The 17,986-nt window shown below is 38.7% G+C and overlaps 1 protein-coding gene across 4 annotated transcripts in view; it reads right to left on the minus strand.

The window, feature by feature from the left end:
* Window positions 1–569: 569 nt before the first annotated feature.
* The window catches only part of MAP3K7 (mitogen-activated protein kinase kinase kinase 7), a 66,288-nt gene continuing 48,871 nt past the window's right edge, over window positions 570–17,986 (minus strand). For 2 of the 4 annotated variants that reach the window (XM_040983785.1, XM_040983786.1), the window contains 4 exons: window positions 14,701–14,806; window positions 5,283–5,344; window positions 4,471–4,586; window positions 570–2,261 (listed from right to left, as the gene is read on the minus strand). In XM_040983785.1, coding sequence (XP_040839719.1) covers window positions 2,081–2,261; window positions 4,471–4,586; window positions 5,283–5,344; window positions 14,701–14,806 — 465 coding nt within the window. In that variant the 3' untranslated portion in view covers window positions 570–2,080. The remainder of the gene's footprint in view (window positions 2,262–4,470; window positions 4,587–5,282; window positions 5,345–14,700; window positions 14,807–17,986) is intronic. The other 2 variants (XM_040983787.1, XM_040983788.1) reach the window with 1 other exon arrangement.

The following is a 17,986-nucleotide window of genomic DNA, read 5'->3' on the forward strand; positions in this document are numbered from 1 at the left end:
TAAGCCTGCATTGCACCCAGGGTCCAGCACATCTACAGCACTGAAAATGTCAAGGTACTGTAAACAAACAAGCAACTCTTCAACAGCTCTTCACATCTGGTGCACAACTACAATCTACTTTTGTCTTCCACTTATCTACTTGGATATTCTTACGAGTGCATGTGCAATACATTTTCCCTTTAAACAAAACATTTTCTCTTTAAATGTGCTCTGATACAACAACACACAGGTGACTGGTACTAAGACCTGACATCTCCAATGCTAACTGCTAGGGAGATGTCAAGTCTTGGCATCATCTCAGGTCTGAGACAGAGGAGCATCAGGGCAAGGAGGACCCTTTTGGTGCAGGTGCCAGATGTACTCATCAGCAGCAATGCTGGATCCCCTTTCTCCACAGGTATTTTCTGTGCCGACTGTATGCAGTTCATTATGACTAATATGCTGACCTCAGTAAGAATTTCAGGAAGGTATTTCAATTATTTGGGAATGACAGTTCCCTCCTATTATGCAAATCAGGCTTCCAGAAGACTTCCAATAATAGTTTTGGAAGAAGCTAAACATGACACAAATTAGTACAAACTGTCCTTTACTTTTATTGCTTGTATACATAAGGAATTCATTATAAAACTCACGGGGAGAAGGAAGAAATAATGCAAGAAAAAGTTACCTGCTTTAGCATTTTTAAGAATAGTTTTGATAACTTCTTAGGTCAACTTGCTTATCTGAAACAGCAAAATCTACAATACAATCATATAGAATTCTAACAGTTGGGGTAATTATGTTTTCATTTTTTTTCTTTTAATATAACATTAATGCTATAAAAATGAAATTTGTGACCCTCTTATTTAAAACACATTTTGTACAGTATCAAAAAGTGACTACCAACTGAAAAAATAGAGCTTGCATGGGTTATTATTTCAATAATGTTTTTTAAAGTTATTTTGAAGGTTGGTAGCAAAGTTCTTATTAAGAATATAAATATTCTGTTCATAAATGCTGAAATTTTCTTAAAAGAATTGATAGACAGCAAAGATAGAATGGACTTGCAAGGAAAATCAATTATCCCAATATTTAGAATAATCAAGATACTTGATAAATTTAAATGTACTTCTGTAACTTGCTCACTGTTCCTCATTTTCTTGGCTTATTTTTCAGCTGATACACAAAGCCACCTGAAGCATAAGGCTTTTAGCTGGAACAGTTATTTCCATTTTCCATCATTTCTTTCTAGCTTTTCCAAATACGTGGTTAAAAACAATCCAATAATCACTGCAGGAAGGAATGGTCATTTAAGATGAATTATGGTTTTTTTGTCCTTTAATTTAAGAGATATTAATATCAGAGTCATAAAAGCTTTACAGTTTCAACACACACATATACACACGGAATTAGAAATCTTTATGCCTTAAAAAAGATCCACTTTGTTCAATTTCTCAGAAACAAAATTTAGTTGAGTGAAATGTGGAAAAAAATGCTTTCATTAAATTCAGCAGCCTCTACTTACCTGTAAGTATTTTATAGATGGAGCTAAGTTCAGTACTGATCCAAGGCTCCTGGCACCAGAGCCTTTCACTCTAAACGACCTGTACTTCTGTAACGTACCATCAATTACTCTAGATTAATAATACCCTGTTCTTCAACTTGGTATATATCACCTTTTGGAAAAAAAATAATTTTTAGTTCTTTGAGATGAGATACAAGAACAAAGTTATTCTTGAGGTTCCACCTCTAATATGAAAAGGTCGATGTTCGCACACAGCAGCGAGTTTGATACCCCCAGTTGTTAGGCTAGCCTTCACACACTGAGCATGCATACACGGCCACTTCACTGCATCGGTTCTGAAGTTGAGAACTGCTGCTTATTCAAGTCACAGATGCCAACACATTATACAACGAGACAGTGGAATTGCATGTCCACCTTGAGAAAAGGAAAATAAACGATGAAACAAAGGCAGCAAATATAGGTAGTGGCATTCAGAACATGCCAAAAAGCTAACACTCATGAGCTGTCATTATATGGGTTTTTCTTTCTTTAAAAGAAAAGTCCTTGCATATTTTAAAATGTTGCAGCCCCAGAGAGTCATGAAGTGCCTTGCCGTTTTTGTTGCTGACTTCTGATGACCTCTAGTTGTTTTTTGCATTGCTGGTAGTAAGTAGAAAGGCTTTTGTTTTCATCTAAAAGCTTTTTATGTTCTTGTACCAGTCGAGATGTATTTTGCTGGTCCTTTTCATCCTGGTCCAATTCTGCAACTAGTTCTTGCCTGAAAACAAATACCACATAACAAAGCATTATGAACGATGGAGAAATCCATACCTTCAAAGTTGATGCCAGAAGTTCAATTAACGAAAACTCTATTCTGAGTATAACATTGTGCATCTTAGGTACACTAGTCAAAAGTAACGGCAGACTAGGATGGAAGCTAACACCCCCTTCCCTTGGATATTGGCACAAACATCATGATCCATTCAGCAAGTCAATGGACCCAGACAATCAGCAAGGAAACAGACAAAATGGTAAAACAGAAGTTTCAGAAAACTTCACTTGGTGCCTTTTTGTATTAAAAGGAAATAAGTATCTGGGAAAAGTTGTTTAAGTTTACAAGAAAAAAATTAATGAGATTTTTCTTATTATTCATATTCTATTTTACTTTTAAAGATTTATTTATTTGAAAGGTAGAGTCACAAAGAGATACACACACGGGTGCTTCTATCCACTAGTTTCTTCCAAAATGGTCAGCCACAAAAGCAGGTGCTGGGCCAGGAAGAAGCCAGAAATATCCTTCTCCTGGCCTCCCACATTAGTGCAGGGGTGAAAGCACTTGGGCTGTCCTACACCGCTTTTCCAGGGACATGAGCAGGGGACTGGATAGTAAATGGTACAACCAAGATCCAAACTGGCACCCGTGTGAGATGCTGGGGCTGTACATAGCAGCTCTCCCTGCAACACCACAACACCATTCTCTCACATTCTATTTTTATACTCACACACTCATATTCTGGTCACAATTTTATTTAACTACAATGCTTTGGGCTAACCAACAGAACTCATTAGAACTTGCAAACTCAACTGACAGTATCTAACTTGAAACTTTCTGATTTTAAAAGTGAACACAACACAAAGTATCAATTTTAAACTAACTTTGCCAATGTTTTCAGGACAAATCCTCAGTGTTTCACAAACTGTTAAACTTAAAAGTAATTTTTATCCAGGGGATAGTATTAAATCCTACAGTGAAGTTATTGGATAAAATGAGTAGCTAATAAAAAAACCTTTCAACATCATACTCTTTCATTTTAAATATTTACTCTGAAAAATTTGTTATTTTAAGAATTGTCATTTTATTTATTCTTGTTTAATTTGAAAGTTAGAGAGAGAGGTAGAGAAACAGAGAGCAATTGTCCATGCGCTAGGACTCAATCAGGCTTTCCCACAGAATTAAAATGTTTCAGTCTTCATCTGCTGGCTTCCAGAGTGCACACTAGCTGGAAGCTGGCACTGGGAGGCATCCTGTCGTGGGCTATATGTGGGCTATACATAGGCATCCTGATACGGGATGCTGGTATCGCCAGGGGCTTCTTGACTATTGTGCCAAACCACAAAAGCAGGGATAGGAGCCATCTAATCGTGGGCTATACACAGGCCATGAAAGCATTTGGTCTCTTGTGCCAAAGCAACTGCAAGCAGGACCTGAAATTTGCTAAATTTACAGCAGGCTAACTTTAAAGTTGATTATCCTGTAGGACTCATTAATAAAGTTATAAATATCCAAATGGTCCATAACAGAAAAAAAAGTTCCCCACTCCTGTCCCAAAGTATTTAACATACATTTATACAGTGGCCATGATTTTTTGCAAGTCATTTTAGCTACCACTCATAAATAAGATTAATAAATATAAAGCTTCATGAGGGACATACTTTAGAAAAACTGAAGTTGCTAACAACTATATGCACAACAGTGTGGAAACTGGACTCGATTTCTTAAAAATAGGAGGAAGGTAGTTTCTCTAGCTCATGTATTAATAGGTATAAAATTTCCTAGACAAAAACTCTTGGGTATAAAATAAGGCCCTTTAACAAGCAGTCCTACTATCCTAAATGTATTCTTTAAAAAAAACAAAATCCACAAAAATGTTTCTAGGACAAAACACAACTGAATGCTAGTAACTCAAATTATTTTACCTATGCCCAAAGGAAACAATAAGTCTTTATAACAGCAAATCTAAATGGTATTTGATTTTAAAACTCTTGAGAACATAAAACACATGAGCATACTACCAGTTTATTTTCCTTAGTACTAACATAATGACACCGCTGGAGGCACGGAATCTTGCAAATGGTGCTTAGAACTTGAAAATATGAACATAAATTTACAACTGTAAAAATTAGAGTTTCATGTAATGAAGTATTATTATACCTTAACACATTTTAAGCTCAAAATATGTTATTTGTATTCATAAAAGACAACTTACTTTCTCTGTAATAACAATGCAATTTCTGTTTGAACTTTCATATATTCTTGTGCCATTTTACAATGCTGTTCAAACACTGCCATAGATTCTTTGGAGTTTGGGCATGGTGCTAGAGGCTAAAAATAAAGCAGAAATGTTAAGACAACAGTAAAACATAGCTCAGTATCTATCTAAGATGAAAGTTAGTGGAGAGAACGTGATATATTTTCATGGCATGAAAACAATGATCTTTTAAAAGTTTAAGTGCTATTAACATACACTCTAGAAAACCTCAGGGTCCTTTGGTCCGAGCTGATTCAGAATCTAAATATATGTGTGCTGCTTTAACACTTTAGCTGTTAAAGAAAAGCAGGTCTAGAATGAGCACACCCAGCCTCACATATGACATTTCAGGTCGTCCACGTGCATCACAACTAGCTCAGAATCATAGGCGGCACTGGAATTCATACTTGCATCTTCAGCCATCTGAGTATTGCGAATGTATCACAAAATGCGTGAGACAGGAATGAACGTCTATGAATTTTATATTTTAATGCACTAAAATTGAAAATGTAAAACCTGGCAGTCTTGACCACAGACGAGTATATTTAGGATGACTGTTACAGCAGGAGCATCTGATCCTGTCATCTTTAAGTCTGACTGAATCAACTAAAATAATTATTTGTTTGAATATGATTTCAGAACATTTTATAGAAGGCCAATTAAAAGTGTAAATAGATGAATATGAAATGATAGGTAAGAACAAAACTGTTAGCTTTCACACAAACTCTAAGAGGATAAAAATGAACTTTCACTGCTAAGTTCTCCTTTACCTGCAGTTGGTGATCCAGTGTAAGATAGGCCATGGGGATGGAGTTATCTGATCCATTGGTATCTGAAATTCAAACATGTAGTCTATTTATTTCTGTTACACAGAATTAAAAACAACCAGCAGAACTCATGCATGAGGTACTGGTTTTTTCTTGGCTAAAGGAAATGACATGGAAGTTATTGCTAGTGAAAATTAAAAAAAAAAAAATCTAATTTTCAATTTTAAAGGCAAAAGGAGGGCACCCAATTACATTATTACAACTCAGTTATATTCTCTTATTTGCAATTTTAAGTTGGCTATAAGTGAAGAGAACACAATATATTAAAGACTGTAAGCTCCGACTTGATTAAGAACAGTGATATAGGTCCTATATATGTATACATTATATACACACATTAAATATATATGCACACATGTAAAAATACACATATTTAAAACTTTTTTTATTCATTTGAAAAGCAGAGTTAGAGACAGGGAACTCTGCCACCTGCTAGTCTACTTTCTAAATGGCTGCAATGAACAGGGCTAGACCAGGCCAAGACGAAGAGCCAGGAACTTCTTCCAGGTCTCCCATGTGGGTTGCAGGGACCCAGAAACTTGGACCTTTTCCCAAGCACATCAGCAGAGAGATGTACTGGGACTTCAATCAGTGCTCACATGGGATGCCGGCATTGCAGAGACTTAACCTGCTACATGTGCAGGCACCTGGAACTTTATATTCTAAATTCAGTTTCATCTGATCTTACCTGATCAGATCCCAATATTTCTGTATCATGCTAAATCTACTAAAAGGTTATGTGAACCCTGAAAACAGATGTTCCTTTTAAAGTTACAGGAGAAAGCAAGATACATATTCTTTTCTAGGTCAACTTTCAATATCAAATGTGAACCACCGTCTTGCCCCTCCCACTAAGAATCACTAAAGAAAATGAGCGATATTATCATATTACACATATGAACAATATGGAAACAGAAAGGTTTGTTTTGTCATATTAAAAATAGTTACCTGGTTAACTCAAACAACCAGTGTACTATCTGAACACACAGCTTTTGTTTATATTTCGAAAGCAATGAAATTGTCTAAAAGTTGACTGAGATTCGTAACATGGCATTTTTCTCAACCTCAGTGTTTATGTAGAGGAGTTCCACTAGTAAACAGAGTAACTGTGTCTCTCAACTTCCCTATTTCAAAAGCAGCTGTTTAGAAGATGGTCCAAGTAATTGGGTCCTTGTACCCCTTTGGGAGACCCAGATGGAATTCTGGAATCCTGGCTTCCACCTGGTCCAGACCCTGCCATTGCAGCCATTTGGGGAGTGAACCTATGGATGAGAGAGCACTTTGTCTCTCATTCCATTACTCCACCTTTCAAACAAATAAATCTAAAACAAATAAAAGTGCCTTTTTTCTCAATGTTAGTAGAGAACACATAAGATACATAGAAAAAAATTAACTAACCAAATGAGCTGTTCAGCCCTTTCCAGTATGCATAAAGGCAAGGTCAGGACACTGTGGTCAATCCAACAAAAAGCTAAGATAGTCTGAAGGCTCATAATATAACTTAGAAAGCACACTAAGGTTTCCTAAAAATATTTTCTGAAGTTGAGGAAGGAATCAACTTAATTTTCCATTTCTCTGACCAGTCCTATCCCTACCCTCAAAAGTGGTTTAAAACTATGTTTCTTGTGCTTTCTGTAACAGTAAAATGGAATAAAAATATACCCCTGATTTAATGGAAAGATTAAGTATCTTAAAAAAAAGAAAATAGATATGAGACAGCTGAATGGTACCCTATAGTCTTTTTAAGGTGTATAGAAGCCGGTTGTATATAAACTAAAATTGAAATGTCAATGAAATAGTCACAGGATGTGGTTAACAACTTGCATTTTTAAACATATTGGTTACTCAATACCATGTCAATTAATTCCATAATGTTGTAAATTGTTGTTGATGTTATGCTGGGGCTTTTAATTGATAGGGATGATATTCTGCCAGCTCTGTTTTCAGACCAGAGATGGTCTTCCCAAGAAACTGTTGAATTTATCTGGACAATAAGATGCTGGACTCTATGCTTAGTATATACTTGCAATGAAAGAATCTTGACTGGATTTGAACTGTAATACAAGGTGGAGGAATCTACCATGGGGAGAGGGTCCAGGGAGGGGTTGGGGGAATCCCAGAGCCTATGAAATTGTGTCACATAATGCAATGCAATTAATAATAAAAAAGTTTCAATTTAGCATTTCTACTCTTGTTTCTGATATGGATTTTATTCATATTTATTTTTACCTACTTGAACAGTACAGTGACCTTCCTTCCAGTGTTTCACTCCTCAAATGTCTGTAATAGTCAGGGCCAGGCCAGGCTGAAACAGAGTCCAGGAGTCTGTCTAGGTCTCCCATGTGGGCGGCTAGAACCTAATTACTAGACCTTCATCAAACTAGCAGGTTAGTGCAGCAGCTTGGACTTGGACGGGAATGTGGTTGCACTGAGTGGTGGCTTGACCTGCCATAATAATGACCCACATCCCTATTTTAGAATGAAGAATAATCCATCAATGTTTCATGGTATATTGGGGCAAGGGGGAGAGTCCAGGAATGGGGAGGCTGCTAGGCACAGTGCTTCAGGATGCTTCTTGAGAAGCATCTCCCGTCTTTGGCACTGGCTACCCTGCTTCTGTTCCAACGTTCTGCTGACACATTTGGTAGGAAGCAGGAGGTGATGGACCAGGTTCAGTTCAAGGATCCTCATAGGGGAGACCAGAGTTCTGGGCTATTAACTGTGAGCTGGTTCAATACAGGCTACTGAAGGCATTGGTAGAGTGAACGAGTGATAGAATTTCAGTCTCTCTTTTTCTCCACTTTGCAAATAAGATGAAAATAAGAAAACAAGACAAACAAAAATCCAATCCCAAAACAATTCCTACCTATGAGGATTTTAAGAAAAAGAATTGTGATAATCAAACAAAATCCTTTCACAGAAGTATTCTATTTCTCACTTGTATCTAAGCTGAAATTGAGCTTACATGCTGCAACAGCTATAATTGGTCACAAGATGGCAAAGTTATTAGATAAAAGTGTTTTTTTAGACATTTCAGTTGCTACTAAAACGTGATCTCTTACTTAAAAAAAAAACCCCAAACAACTCCAACCCAAAATGACTTACTCATTTGAAAGTCAGAATTATAGAGCTGAATCTTCCAATTGTTGGTTCATTCCCCAGATGACCACAACAGCCAGGACTAAGCCAGGTAGAAACCTGAACCCGGCAACTTCATCCAGGTCTCTCATGTAAATGGCAAGGTCCCAAGTACTTGGCCCATGCTCTACTGCTGTCCCAGGTACATTAACAGGGAGTTGGATGAGCAATGGAGCAGCCAGGACATGAACCAGCCCTAAATGGGATGCTGGTGCTGCAAGTAGTAGGTGGCAGCTTCATCTACTACATCACAGCACTGGTCCCAAACTCAATCTCTATGCTTTTCTTTAAAAAAAAAAATTATTATTGCACTGGTCCCAAACCCAATCTCTATGTTTTCTTTTTATTAAAAAAATTATTTTATGATAGTTTCATAGGCTGTTAAGATTCCCCTGACTCCCACCCCAAAAACCCCACCTTCCATCCTCCACTGATTTCCTGTATATTATTACAGTAGTATAATTCTTCATAGTCATATGTCCATCATCACAAGCCTGGACAAAGGCAGAGAGTCTGGCAACCTATTGTCAAGATATATTTAACACTGGTTGGATTGAACTAGGCTTCAACGCCCATTGACATATATGAGAGTTTGTCTAAGGTGATCCCAGACCAGATTATAAACCAGTGGGGTTTATTGTGGGTTGCTCCGACTAGGCTGCAGCTCCCACTGGTTTATGTGAGAACCGAGTGTGTGCTGGGCAGAATCAGGCTGGACTGCAACGCCCATTGATTCCAGTGGAAGACAGCTCTGGAAGCAGAACCAACCCAGCAATTGCAACCACCACCTGATTGGGGAGATGCACTGTGCCAGGCCCTGTACTTGCAAGTACACACAAAAATCTGGTCTGGGATCACCTCAGACAAAGTTTCTTTGAGGATCTCCCCAATCAAACTGCTGGACTCAGAACCCTAACCATGAAAAGACAGAGGACAGAACAAGTCAGTCAACTACCTCAGCAGTATGTTGGCAGTGAAAAACAGGGCAGATGGTGACTCAAAGAAGGACTACGTCAAACAGTGGATTCTTCAGTGACCTCATCGTGCTTGGAGTGGCGAGAATGACAGCAATTCAGAACTGTTGAACTGTAAAACCATTTGAGCAAGACCCTTGGAACATGCCTCGTATCAGGGACCTTGGATTGGTGGGAGGCTGGGTGGGGCTTTTCCCTTTATCTCTTCCTTTACCCCAGATACAGAAAAAAAGATAATAATATGGAAACGATAGTCTTACCCGCTTTTCTATAGCCCTTGACCCTTTGTAAAGATTGTCAAAATAAAGTAATAAAAAAAAGATAGGGTTAACAGTTTCATTGGGAGTCCATCTTTGATCTGGAACTAGAGATGCATACTGCATTGTATCCTCACATTTCGATATGATAGTCTCCATTATACAGTTACTGTACATCCGTTTAAATAAAAGCCACAAAACAAAACAACAGAAAAAAGAAATTAACAACACCATGAAGTTAAAAACCATGCTACTGCAGGATTAATGTATCACTGAAGAAATGCAAAAGAAAATCAAGAACCTTCTTGAAGAAAATCATGCTGCTGTATGACCTGAGTCAATGAAAAATTTAAAATGAAAAAACAAAACCATTTTTTGAAGAAATGAAAATAAAAAAACATCAAAATCTATGAGATACAGGTTCCACTGATCTTTGTTGGTGAGATGTGTCTCCTGTAGGCAACAGATAGATAGGTTTTGTTTTTTGATTCAGTCCACTAATCCATGACATTTGATTGATGGGTTTACAACATCTGCCTCAGAGTTAATAGGAATAGGTAGTAATTTGGTCCTGTCATTTTAGCAATAGGTTGCACATTGCTTGATTAAGTCTTCTGCCGTTATCTTACTGGGATGTTCTTCACATTTGCCTTTGGTTTTCAATTCTGAGATTCTTTCTTCTGCCTCATTCAGTTTTTGAGACTTTCCACAGAATTAATTAGCTCTATTGCATCCTTCATTCCCAATAATTCGGCTTGACTTTGTATCAATGTTGCTATTTCCTGTGTGATATATTCCTTAAATTCTTTGAACTCCTGTATGTGCTTCTCATTGATAAGGAACTTTGTGACGAGTTTTCTGTGTTTCTCAGTGAACTCTGAGGTTGGCAAAGGCTTTTGGTCCTTTGCAGGGGAGTCTTCAGTAGAATTCATTGTGTCCATCTCTTCTTTTGCTCTTGATCATTGTACTTCTGGTTAGCAGGCTCTTCTCCTTAGGGCAGGTTTCTAAGCTGTGTTAGCTACACATCTTCAGTTCTATTATACTGATTGCATTTGGTACCTGGTTCTTTGTTGTGGCAGTCACTTGTGCCACTCTCTCCAATGAGTTTCAGATCTGGCCTCTTGTGTTACGTTTCCATCACAGTCTCTGTAGTCCCAGCTCCTGGCTCACTACTCTCCACCTCCTGTGATCCTGTACAGACCATTGTCTGTACAATGTTTTTCCCACTTCCAGTTCAAGTAGTTCCCAGGATTAGGAAGACACTAGGTGTCCTAATTAATTTGGCTGTTGGTGGTGCTGATCTTGCCGAAACCTGCTGGCCTTTAGGTCTCAGGACCACCTGGACCTATTTTGGCTGGGACCAGCAGGATGCCAAATTTGGTATTATTTTCCATGTGGGTCCGGCATAGTGCACTAAGCTGAAAGTGCATGTGTAGCTCACTGTTGTCCCTCCAGTTTCCCAAGTTTTTGCCAGTGTATAAAAGAATGGCACCTGATGTGCCACTCATGGAATTTTGTATCTGCTAGCCAATAGGTCTGGGGGCTACCTGGACATATTTTGGGTGAAAGCTGTAGGATGCCATGTCAGTGCAGTATACTGAGTCAGAAATGAATCTCCTCCCAGCTGAGAGCATTCACACTCCCATACCACAACCTTTGCCTCCCTACATAAAATGGCGTTTGATGTGGCTCTGACTGGGTCTGGGCTGTGAAGTCTACCCCTATTCCTGCATGACCTGTTTGGAATCTGCTGCTGTCTGCTTCTGGTCAAAGCAAATAAATCAGCAGAACGGGCAGTTCTTTGCCTGGGTTTATCTCTCGAGTTTCTGGTGAACTCCCCTTCCTCCCTTGCTGCTGGTGGAGCTCTGGCCACTGCTGGAGCTCAGATCACTGCTAGTGACTGCCATTGGGGTATCTGGTCATTGTAATACCACTCTGTTGTCTGCTGTTTTCTTGTGTGTCCATCAGTCTCCAAGCACCCCTCTGTCATCGGCCTGTCCTTTCCTATTTCCTGGAAAGTGTCTTCTTTGCTTCACTATGGCTAATGATTCTCCATTTAAACCTGTCCTTACCCTATTCCATCACCCTGATTCTCCTCCCGACGTCTTATCAATCTTGAGACTCACATTGGTTTAGTTAAATCAGGCAAAATCTTTCTGGGTCCCTCCCAATATCAAGCTTGTTTCACCTTCTATTGTTAAGTATGCCTTTTCTTCACATGGGGTATTTCCATCTCTGCTCTACTTGATGACTAAAAAAAAAAAAAAATCACTTTTTTATGAAAAAAAAAAAAAATGGACTATGCCAGGTTTTACTTGATTTTTCTCTATTACTATTAGAACCCTCAGACTGTAAGCATAGTAATTTTTGATGCTTATTTGCTTATTATTTATTTTTATTGGAAAGGCAGATTTCAGAGAGAAGGAGAGATAGAGATAAAGATTTCTTATTTGCTGATTTTGCTCCCCAAGTAGCCTCATGGCCAGAGCTGAACTGACCAGAAGACAGGAGCTCCTTCCAGGTCTCCCATGTGGGTGCAGGGTTCCAAGGCTTTGGGCTGTCGTCTACTGCTTTCCTAGACCACAAGCAGGGAGCTGAATGGGAAGTGGAACAGCTTGGATATCAAATGGTGCCCAACTGGTGCGTACAAGGCAAGGATTTAGCTACTGAGTCATTGTGTTGGGCTCACAGCAAGAACTCTTCTATTGAGTTCCCCCAGGTGGCTCCTGCTCTGGGTCCAGAAATGAAAGTCTGTCTTTATACATCATTAGACCATAATATACCCATCATACTATAATTAAAGACCAAAGAACATTATCTGCTATGATTACCAAATTATTACACTGCTTGTCTGGAAATACACAGAAACTTTTGTTTAAATGAAAAAAAACATGATCCAGTTGTTTTAAATTATATTCTTAATTTTCTCCTGGGTCAGAAGATGGTTCAAGAAAAATGCTTTACCTATCTGTTCCATATAATTTGTTCAGCCTCGTTTCCAATACTTCTTAGAAATCCTGCAAAGGTACCAGCATTGTGGTGCAATGAGTTACGCTGTCACTTATGACACGGGCATGTTCTATGGGAGGACTGATATCAGGGCCAGCTGCTGTGCTTCCCATTACCTCCAGTATGGACCTGGGAAAGCAACAGAAGATGGCTCAAGTGCCTGGGCCTCTTCCTTCCACACGGGAAACCACGATAGAGTTCCTGGCTTCTGCCTGGATCAGACCTGGCTGCCACAGCCATTTGTGGAGTAACACAATGGATAAAGGATTTCTTTGTCCCTCCATCTCTATGTCATTCAACCTTTCAAAGAAATGAATAAAAACTTTATAAACTAGTTAATTTTTAAACTAAAACTAGAGTTTCAATTGAAAAATACATACTTAAAGCTATTTCAAGGCATAGACAAAATTCGTTTAATAAAGCAAGTTAGACCCAGGTAGGATTTCTAGCTAAGTGAAAGACACATAGAAGAATTTGGATTTTATCTCTGTAATTGGCAGCCTCTTATACTTTCAACTGGTGTATTTACATTAGTTTAGGCTGAAGTTAGGAGGCAAGCTCAACGCAGACCTGGGCAAATGCTGCTGTTAATCTGAGGGAGTGTATTCCTACACTGGAAAATTCAAGAACCAAACAGCGGCTGCCCTGTGAGCGCTAGTGATAAAATCTGCCAAGAGCATTTCCCTGTCTGCAGAGGGGAGGGGCTGATTCATGACAGATCCTGTGTACATACGGGGTACTGATGAATGTCTATGACAATTTGAGTCTCAGATATGCCAAGAGCAAAAGTTAGAGGAGTTTTTACCACCATTAAATTTAACATTACTAAAACTAGAAAGTACAGCCCTGGCTAAACATAGTCCTTTCTTACATGACACAGAGAAAAGCCACGCCATTAATGTTTTCAATTAAGCTGTAATTGACTAAACCATGCCAAATATCTATTAATACTTGCCATGTTTTAGTTTGTAAAGGCAGAAAGCTTTTTAATTTCAACTTAATTGCTACTATTAATAACACATTTGATGTAATATAAAAAAAACTCAATTGGTTTAATTTTTTAGAGTATAAGAGATCATCTTTCACTCTCTGACTTAATAAAACAAATAAAAATCTTCATATAAATATATTGCTGAGTTTTTAAAAAAAGATTTATTTATTTTTATTGCAAAGTCAGATATACAGAGAGGAGAGATGGAGAGGAAGATCTTCCATCTGATGATTCACTCCCCCAGTGTCCGCAATGGCCAGTACTACACCAATCCAAAGCCAGGAGTCAGGAACTTCTTCCAGGTATCCCACGTGGGTGCAGAGTATTAAGGCTTTGGGCCATCCTCGACTGCTTTCCCAGGCCACAAGTAGGGAGCTGGATGGGAAGTGGGGCTGCTGGATCAGAACCGGCGCCCATATGGGATCCCAGCGCGTTTAAGGTGAGGACTTTAGCCCTAGGCCACCATGCCGGGCCCTATTGCTGAGCTTTTATCAAGGCCTTTTCTTAGGAAAAAAATTAATTCTACAATAGTACATCATTTCTGCTTGCCTGTAATGAAGCTATTTTATTAATACTTTCAGGGGGTATATTTTAATGCTAATACTTTGACCATGTAGTTGCTCACGTTGGGTAGCCTTAACAACTTTTAATGGGTGTTACAGATCTATTCATAGAATTTATTTTATGATACCAATGAACTATCTGTATCACTAAACATGATTTTAAAGATCACAAATCTCCCCCCCCAACTAGGGTACGAATTGCATAGTCCTTTAAATAACAGACTATGATAAAGACAATGATTATTCATATTACTGATTCTAGTTTTTTAGAAGATGTTAACTTTACTGCTATCACCTAGTAGGATGTACCATAACAGGAATACTACAGCATCAAGAGTACAATATACTACACCGAACAATGCCTAACTTGGTAAAAACTAGGGTAGAGATACACACAAAGAACACACGCGTGAAAAACTGACAAGTCACCTGTGGAATCGTCAGGGGTCCATGGATGACTTCGAGTTGGCTTTTCTGAAGTTGGTCCTGAGGTAGTGATCATTCTGACACTAGGACTGGATGATCTACTGCTCACCTGTAAAAAGCGACAGGAAACAAAACACGATTTGCTTAGAAAAAAAAGGGTAAGAGAATATTTCAATAAAAGATACCGGACAGGCTTCCATTTCTCTTCATTGAGAACTTCAAGCACTCCTGCAAAAAATACACCTTTTGAGAATATTATCAATGTTAGTATTTACAGACACATGATACCTCCTAATAACTGATGAGCTTGCTATATAGTAACTGAAACATTCTTTCGAAATCAGCAACAAAAAAAGCAAGACAGGACATCAGCAAGAACTTACGCTCCATCAATGGGTTTCAACCGAACATTCAACGGTCCAGTGCTTTTGCTGACTGCCTGGCAAAGTCAGTGGAACAGAAGATAAAAACTTTGCAGGATGGGAGTAAGACCAAAGAAACTTTGGATCAGAGCTAAAACTCTGGAAACGTTAAACTCACAGTAAGCAACTTGGAGGAAAAAAAGGAAAACAAAACCAAAAACATCCTGTCCCACAAAAGCAGAGAGCAAATAAGCTTATAGTGGTGATGGGAGGATGGAAGAATTCTATCTACTGTGAATCCTCAAGAAATTTCCAGAAATAGTGGAAGAGACAACAGATACATCCAATTGAAGGCAAGGGATCTAACATACATAGCTAGAAAAAGAACGGTATAAGCTTCCTCAAATGAATAATAGTTTCTAATACATTTTTGGAAATTAAGTAGTAAAGTTTAAGTTAAATGAATTCCAAACAATGTAAATAAATTCCAAACAATACATGACTATCAAACTTTTCACACATGATTTGAAAAAAAAAAAAAAAAAAAGAACACACCAAACCCAGAGGTTTTTATCAGTTAAGTTCCATCACACATGAAGAAGTTTTTCTCTGTCTTGGCTGCGCGGCACTGCGGGTTCAGCGGTCACCTGGCATGCAGGCAGCCCAGCAGCTGTTAGCCAAATGTCTGTTGTTCTGCTCTGGATTCGTTACTGTGCCTGAAAGGAAACGGCAGATAGGCAGGTGCTCTGAACCGTCTGCCAGCTTACACAGCAGATCCAGAAAAGACTCTGGGGTCCCAGCTTTTGAGGCCATTTGGGCAGTAAATCAGCAGATGGAAGATCTCTTACTGTCTCCTTTGTTTGTCATTCTGACTTTCATTCAAGAAAAATAAATCTTAAAAAAAAAAAGGGAAGGAGAAATTATTCCAGAAAATAGAAAAATAATACCTGGCTCATGATACAAAGTCACAAAGACCTGATAAGAATAGTGTGACACAAAAAAGACTAGTTAAGTTCATGAAAAGAGATGAAAAAGTAAAAAAAAAAATCAAGCAGAATTTGATATTATAAAAGCAATAAAAACCACTGGAAAAAATGGACTTTTCTAACAAAAGGTTACAAATCTAACACTAGCAAATCTATTAATATAATTAATCACAATAGTTAAGTAGGAAAAAAAATCTAAATTGATACATAAAACATGAAAATTTAACACACTTTTTTGGAAAATACACATAACACAAATAAATTTCATTTAGATTGGTACTTTGAGCCTGGCACAGTAGCCTAGTGGTTACAGTCCTCTCCTTGCATGCACCGGGATCTCACACAGGAGCTGGTTCTAATCCCAGCTGCCCCACTTCCTATATAGCTCCCTGCTTGTGGCCTGGGAAAGCAGTTGAGGACGGCCCAAAGCTTTGGGACACCATACCCATGTGCGAGACCTGGAGGAGTCTCCGGACTCCTAGCTTTGGACTGGCACAGCACTGGCCATCGTGGCCTCTTGGGGGAGTGAATCATTGGAAGGAAGATCTTCCTCTCTGTATATTTGACTTTCCAATAAAAAATAAATGTGAAAAAAAAAAAGCTGAAGAATAAAGATGATAATTTATCAGCCAGATAAAAGAACATGCAAGGGCACTCACTAGAAATGGTAATGGTCCATTTCTTAAGCTGGGTGGTAGGTTCACATCAATTTACTCTCCCCCCCCCCAATTTCTTTTAACATTGTTCATGCAGTTGAAGAGGGATGCACACCCATGTGGGCCTCTGATTTTTTAACTTTGAAGTTACATACATATTCTTGCCTACATATTGATTTTCCATGTATTAAAAACTCTTGAAGGGTATTAATAATGTAATGTAAAATGGATTACATCAGGTTTTCAAGAAAAGGTTTATTTATTTATTTACTTAGAAGACTGACAGCGAGAGAGGGAGAAACTAGGGAGATCTTCCAGAGTGCTCACAAAGGGCAGAGACTGGGGTCCGGCAGCGTGGCCTAGCAGCTAAAGTCCTCGCCTTGAACGTGCCGGAATCCCATATGGTCTCCAGTTCTAATCCCGGCAGCTCCACTTCCCATCCAGCTCCCTGCTTGTGGCCTGGGAAAGCAGTCGAGGATGGCTCAAAGCTTTGGGACCCTGCACCCATGTGGGAGACCCGGAAGAAGTTCCTGGATCCTGGCTTCGGATCGGCAAGGCATCGGCCATTGCGCTCACTTGGGGAGTGAATCATCGGAGGGATGGAAGAACTTCCTCTTTGTCTCTCCTCCTCTCTGTATATCTGACTTTCCAATAAATAAATAAATTAAAAAAAAAAAAAAAAAGGCAGAGACTGGCTGGTTGGAAGTCAGAAGCTGGGAACTCTTCCATGGACACAAGCGACTCAAGTCCGTGGGTAATCAGCCGCTGCCTCGCAGGCGCATGTTCAAGTAGCTGGACTGGAAGCATGGAATAGTCACACCTGAGTCATGCTCACCAACGTGGGTCAGGGTCTCTAAGTAGCCACTTGTTGCATCAAAATGCCTCTCGCATGCTATATTTTTAAAAAGTACCTTTTTTCTTCAAGTGTTACTGAATATCAAAGAGCCCCACCCCAAGGAAAGCAAAATATATATAAATCACAAAGATCTTAATACACTTTTAGCTTGTAAGCACACAAACTTGGTTCGGAGGGTAATGACTTCTAGCGGCCTAGACAGTAGTAAATTCTGTGATTTTAAACCTTGCAAACCCACGATGGATATTTTAAACAGCCCAAGAGACTTGCATGATAATTTCAGAGATAAAACACAAAAAAATAATTTCAAAGAAAAATGGGTAAAAGACTACTTTCATCTTGTTTACCTATCAAAATGGCTTAGATCTGAGATATTTTCTTATAATAAATAAAATAATTTTTAACTGTGTCAAATTGGTGTTTCCAAAA

This window comes from Ochotona curzoniae, unplaced genomic scaffold (genome assembly GCF_017591425.1).
Source record: "Ochotona curzoniae isolate NIBS_2020 unplaced genomic scaffold, NIBS_Ocur_1.0 contig_3819, whole genome shotgun sequence".
Lineage (NCBI taxonomy): Eukaryota > Metazoa > Chordata > Mammalia > Lagomorpha > Ochotonidae > Ochotona > Ochotona curzoniae.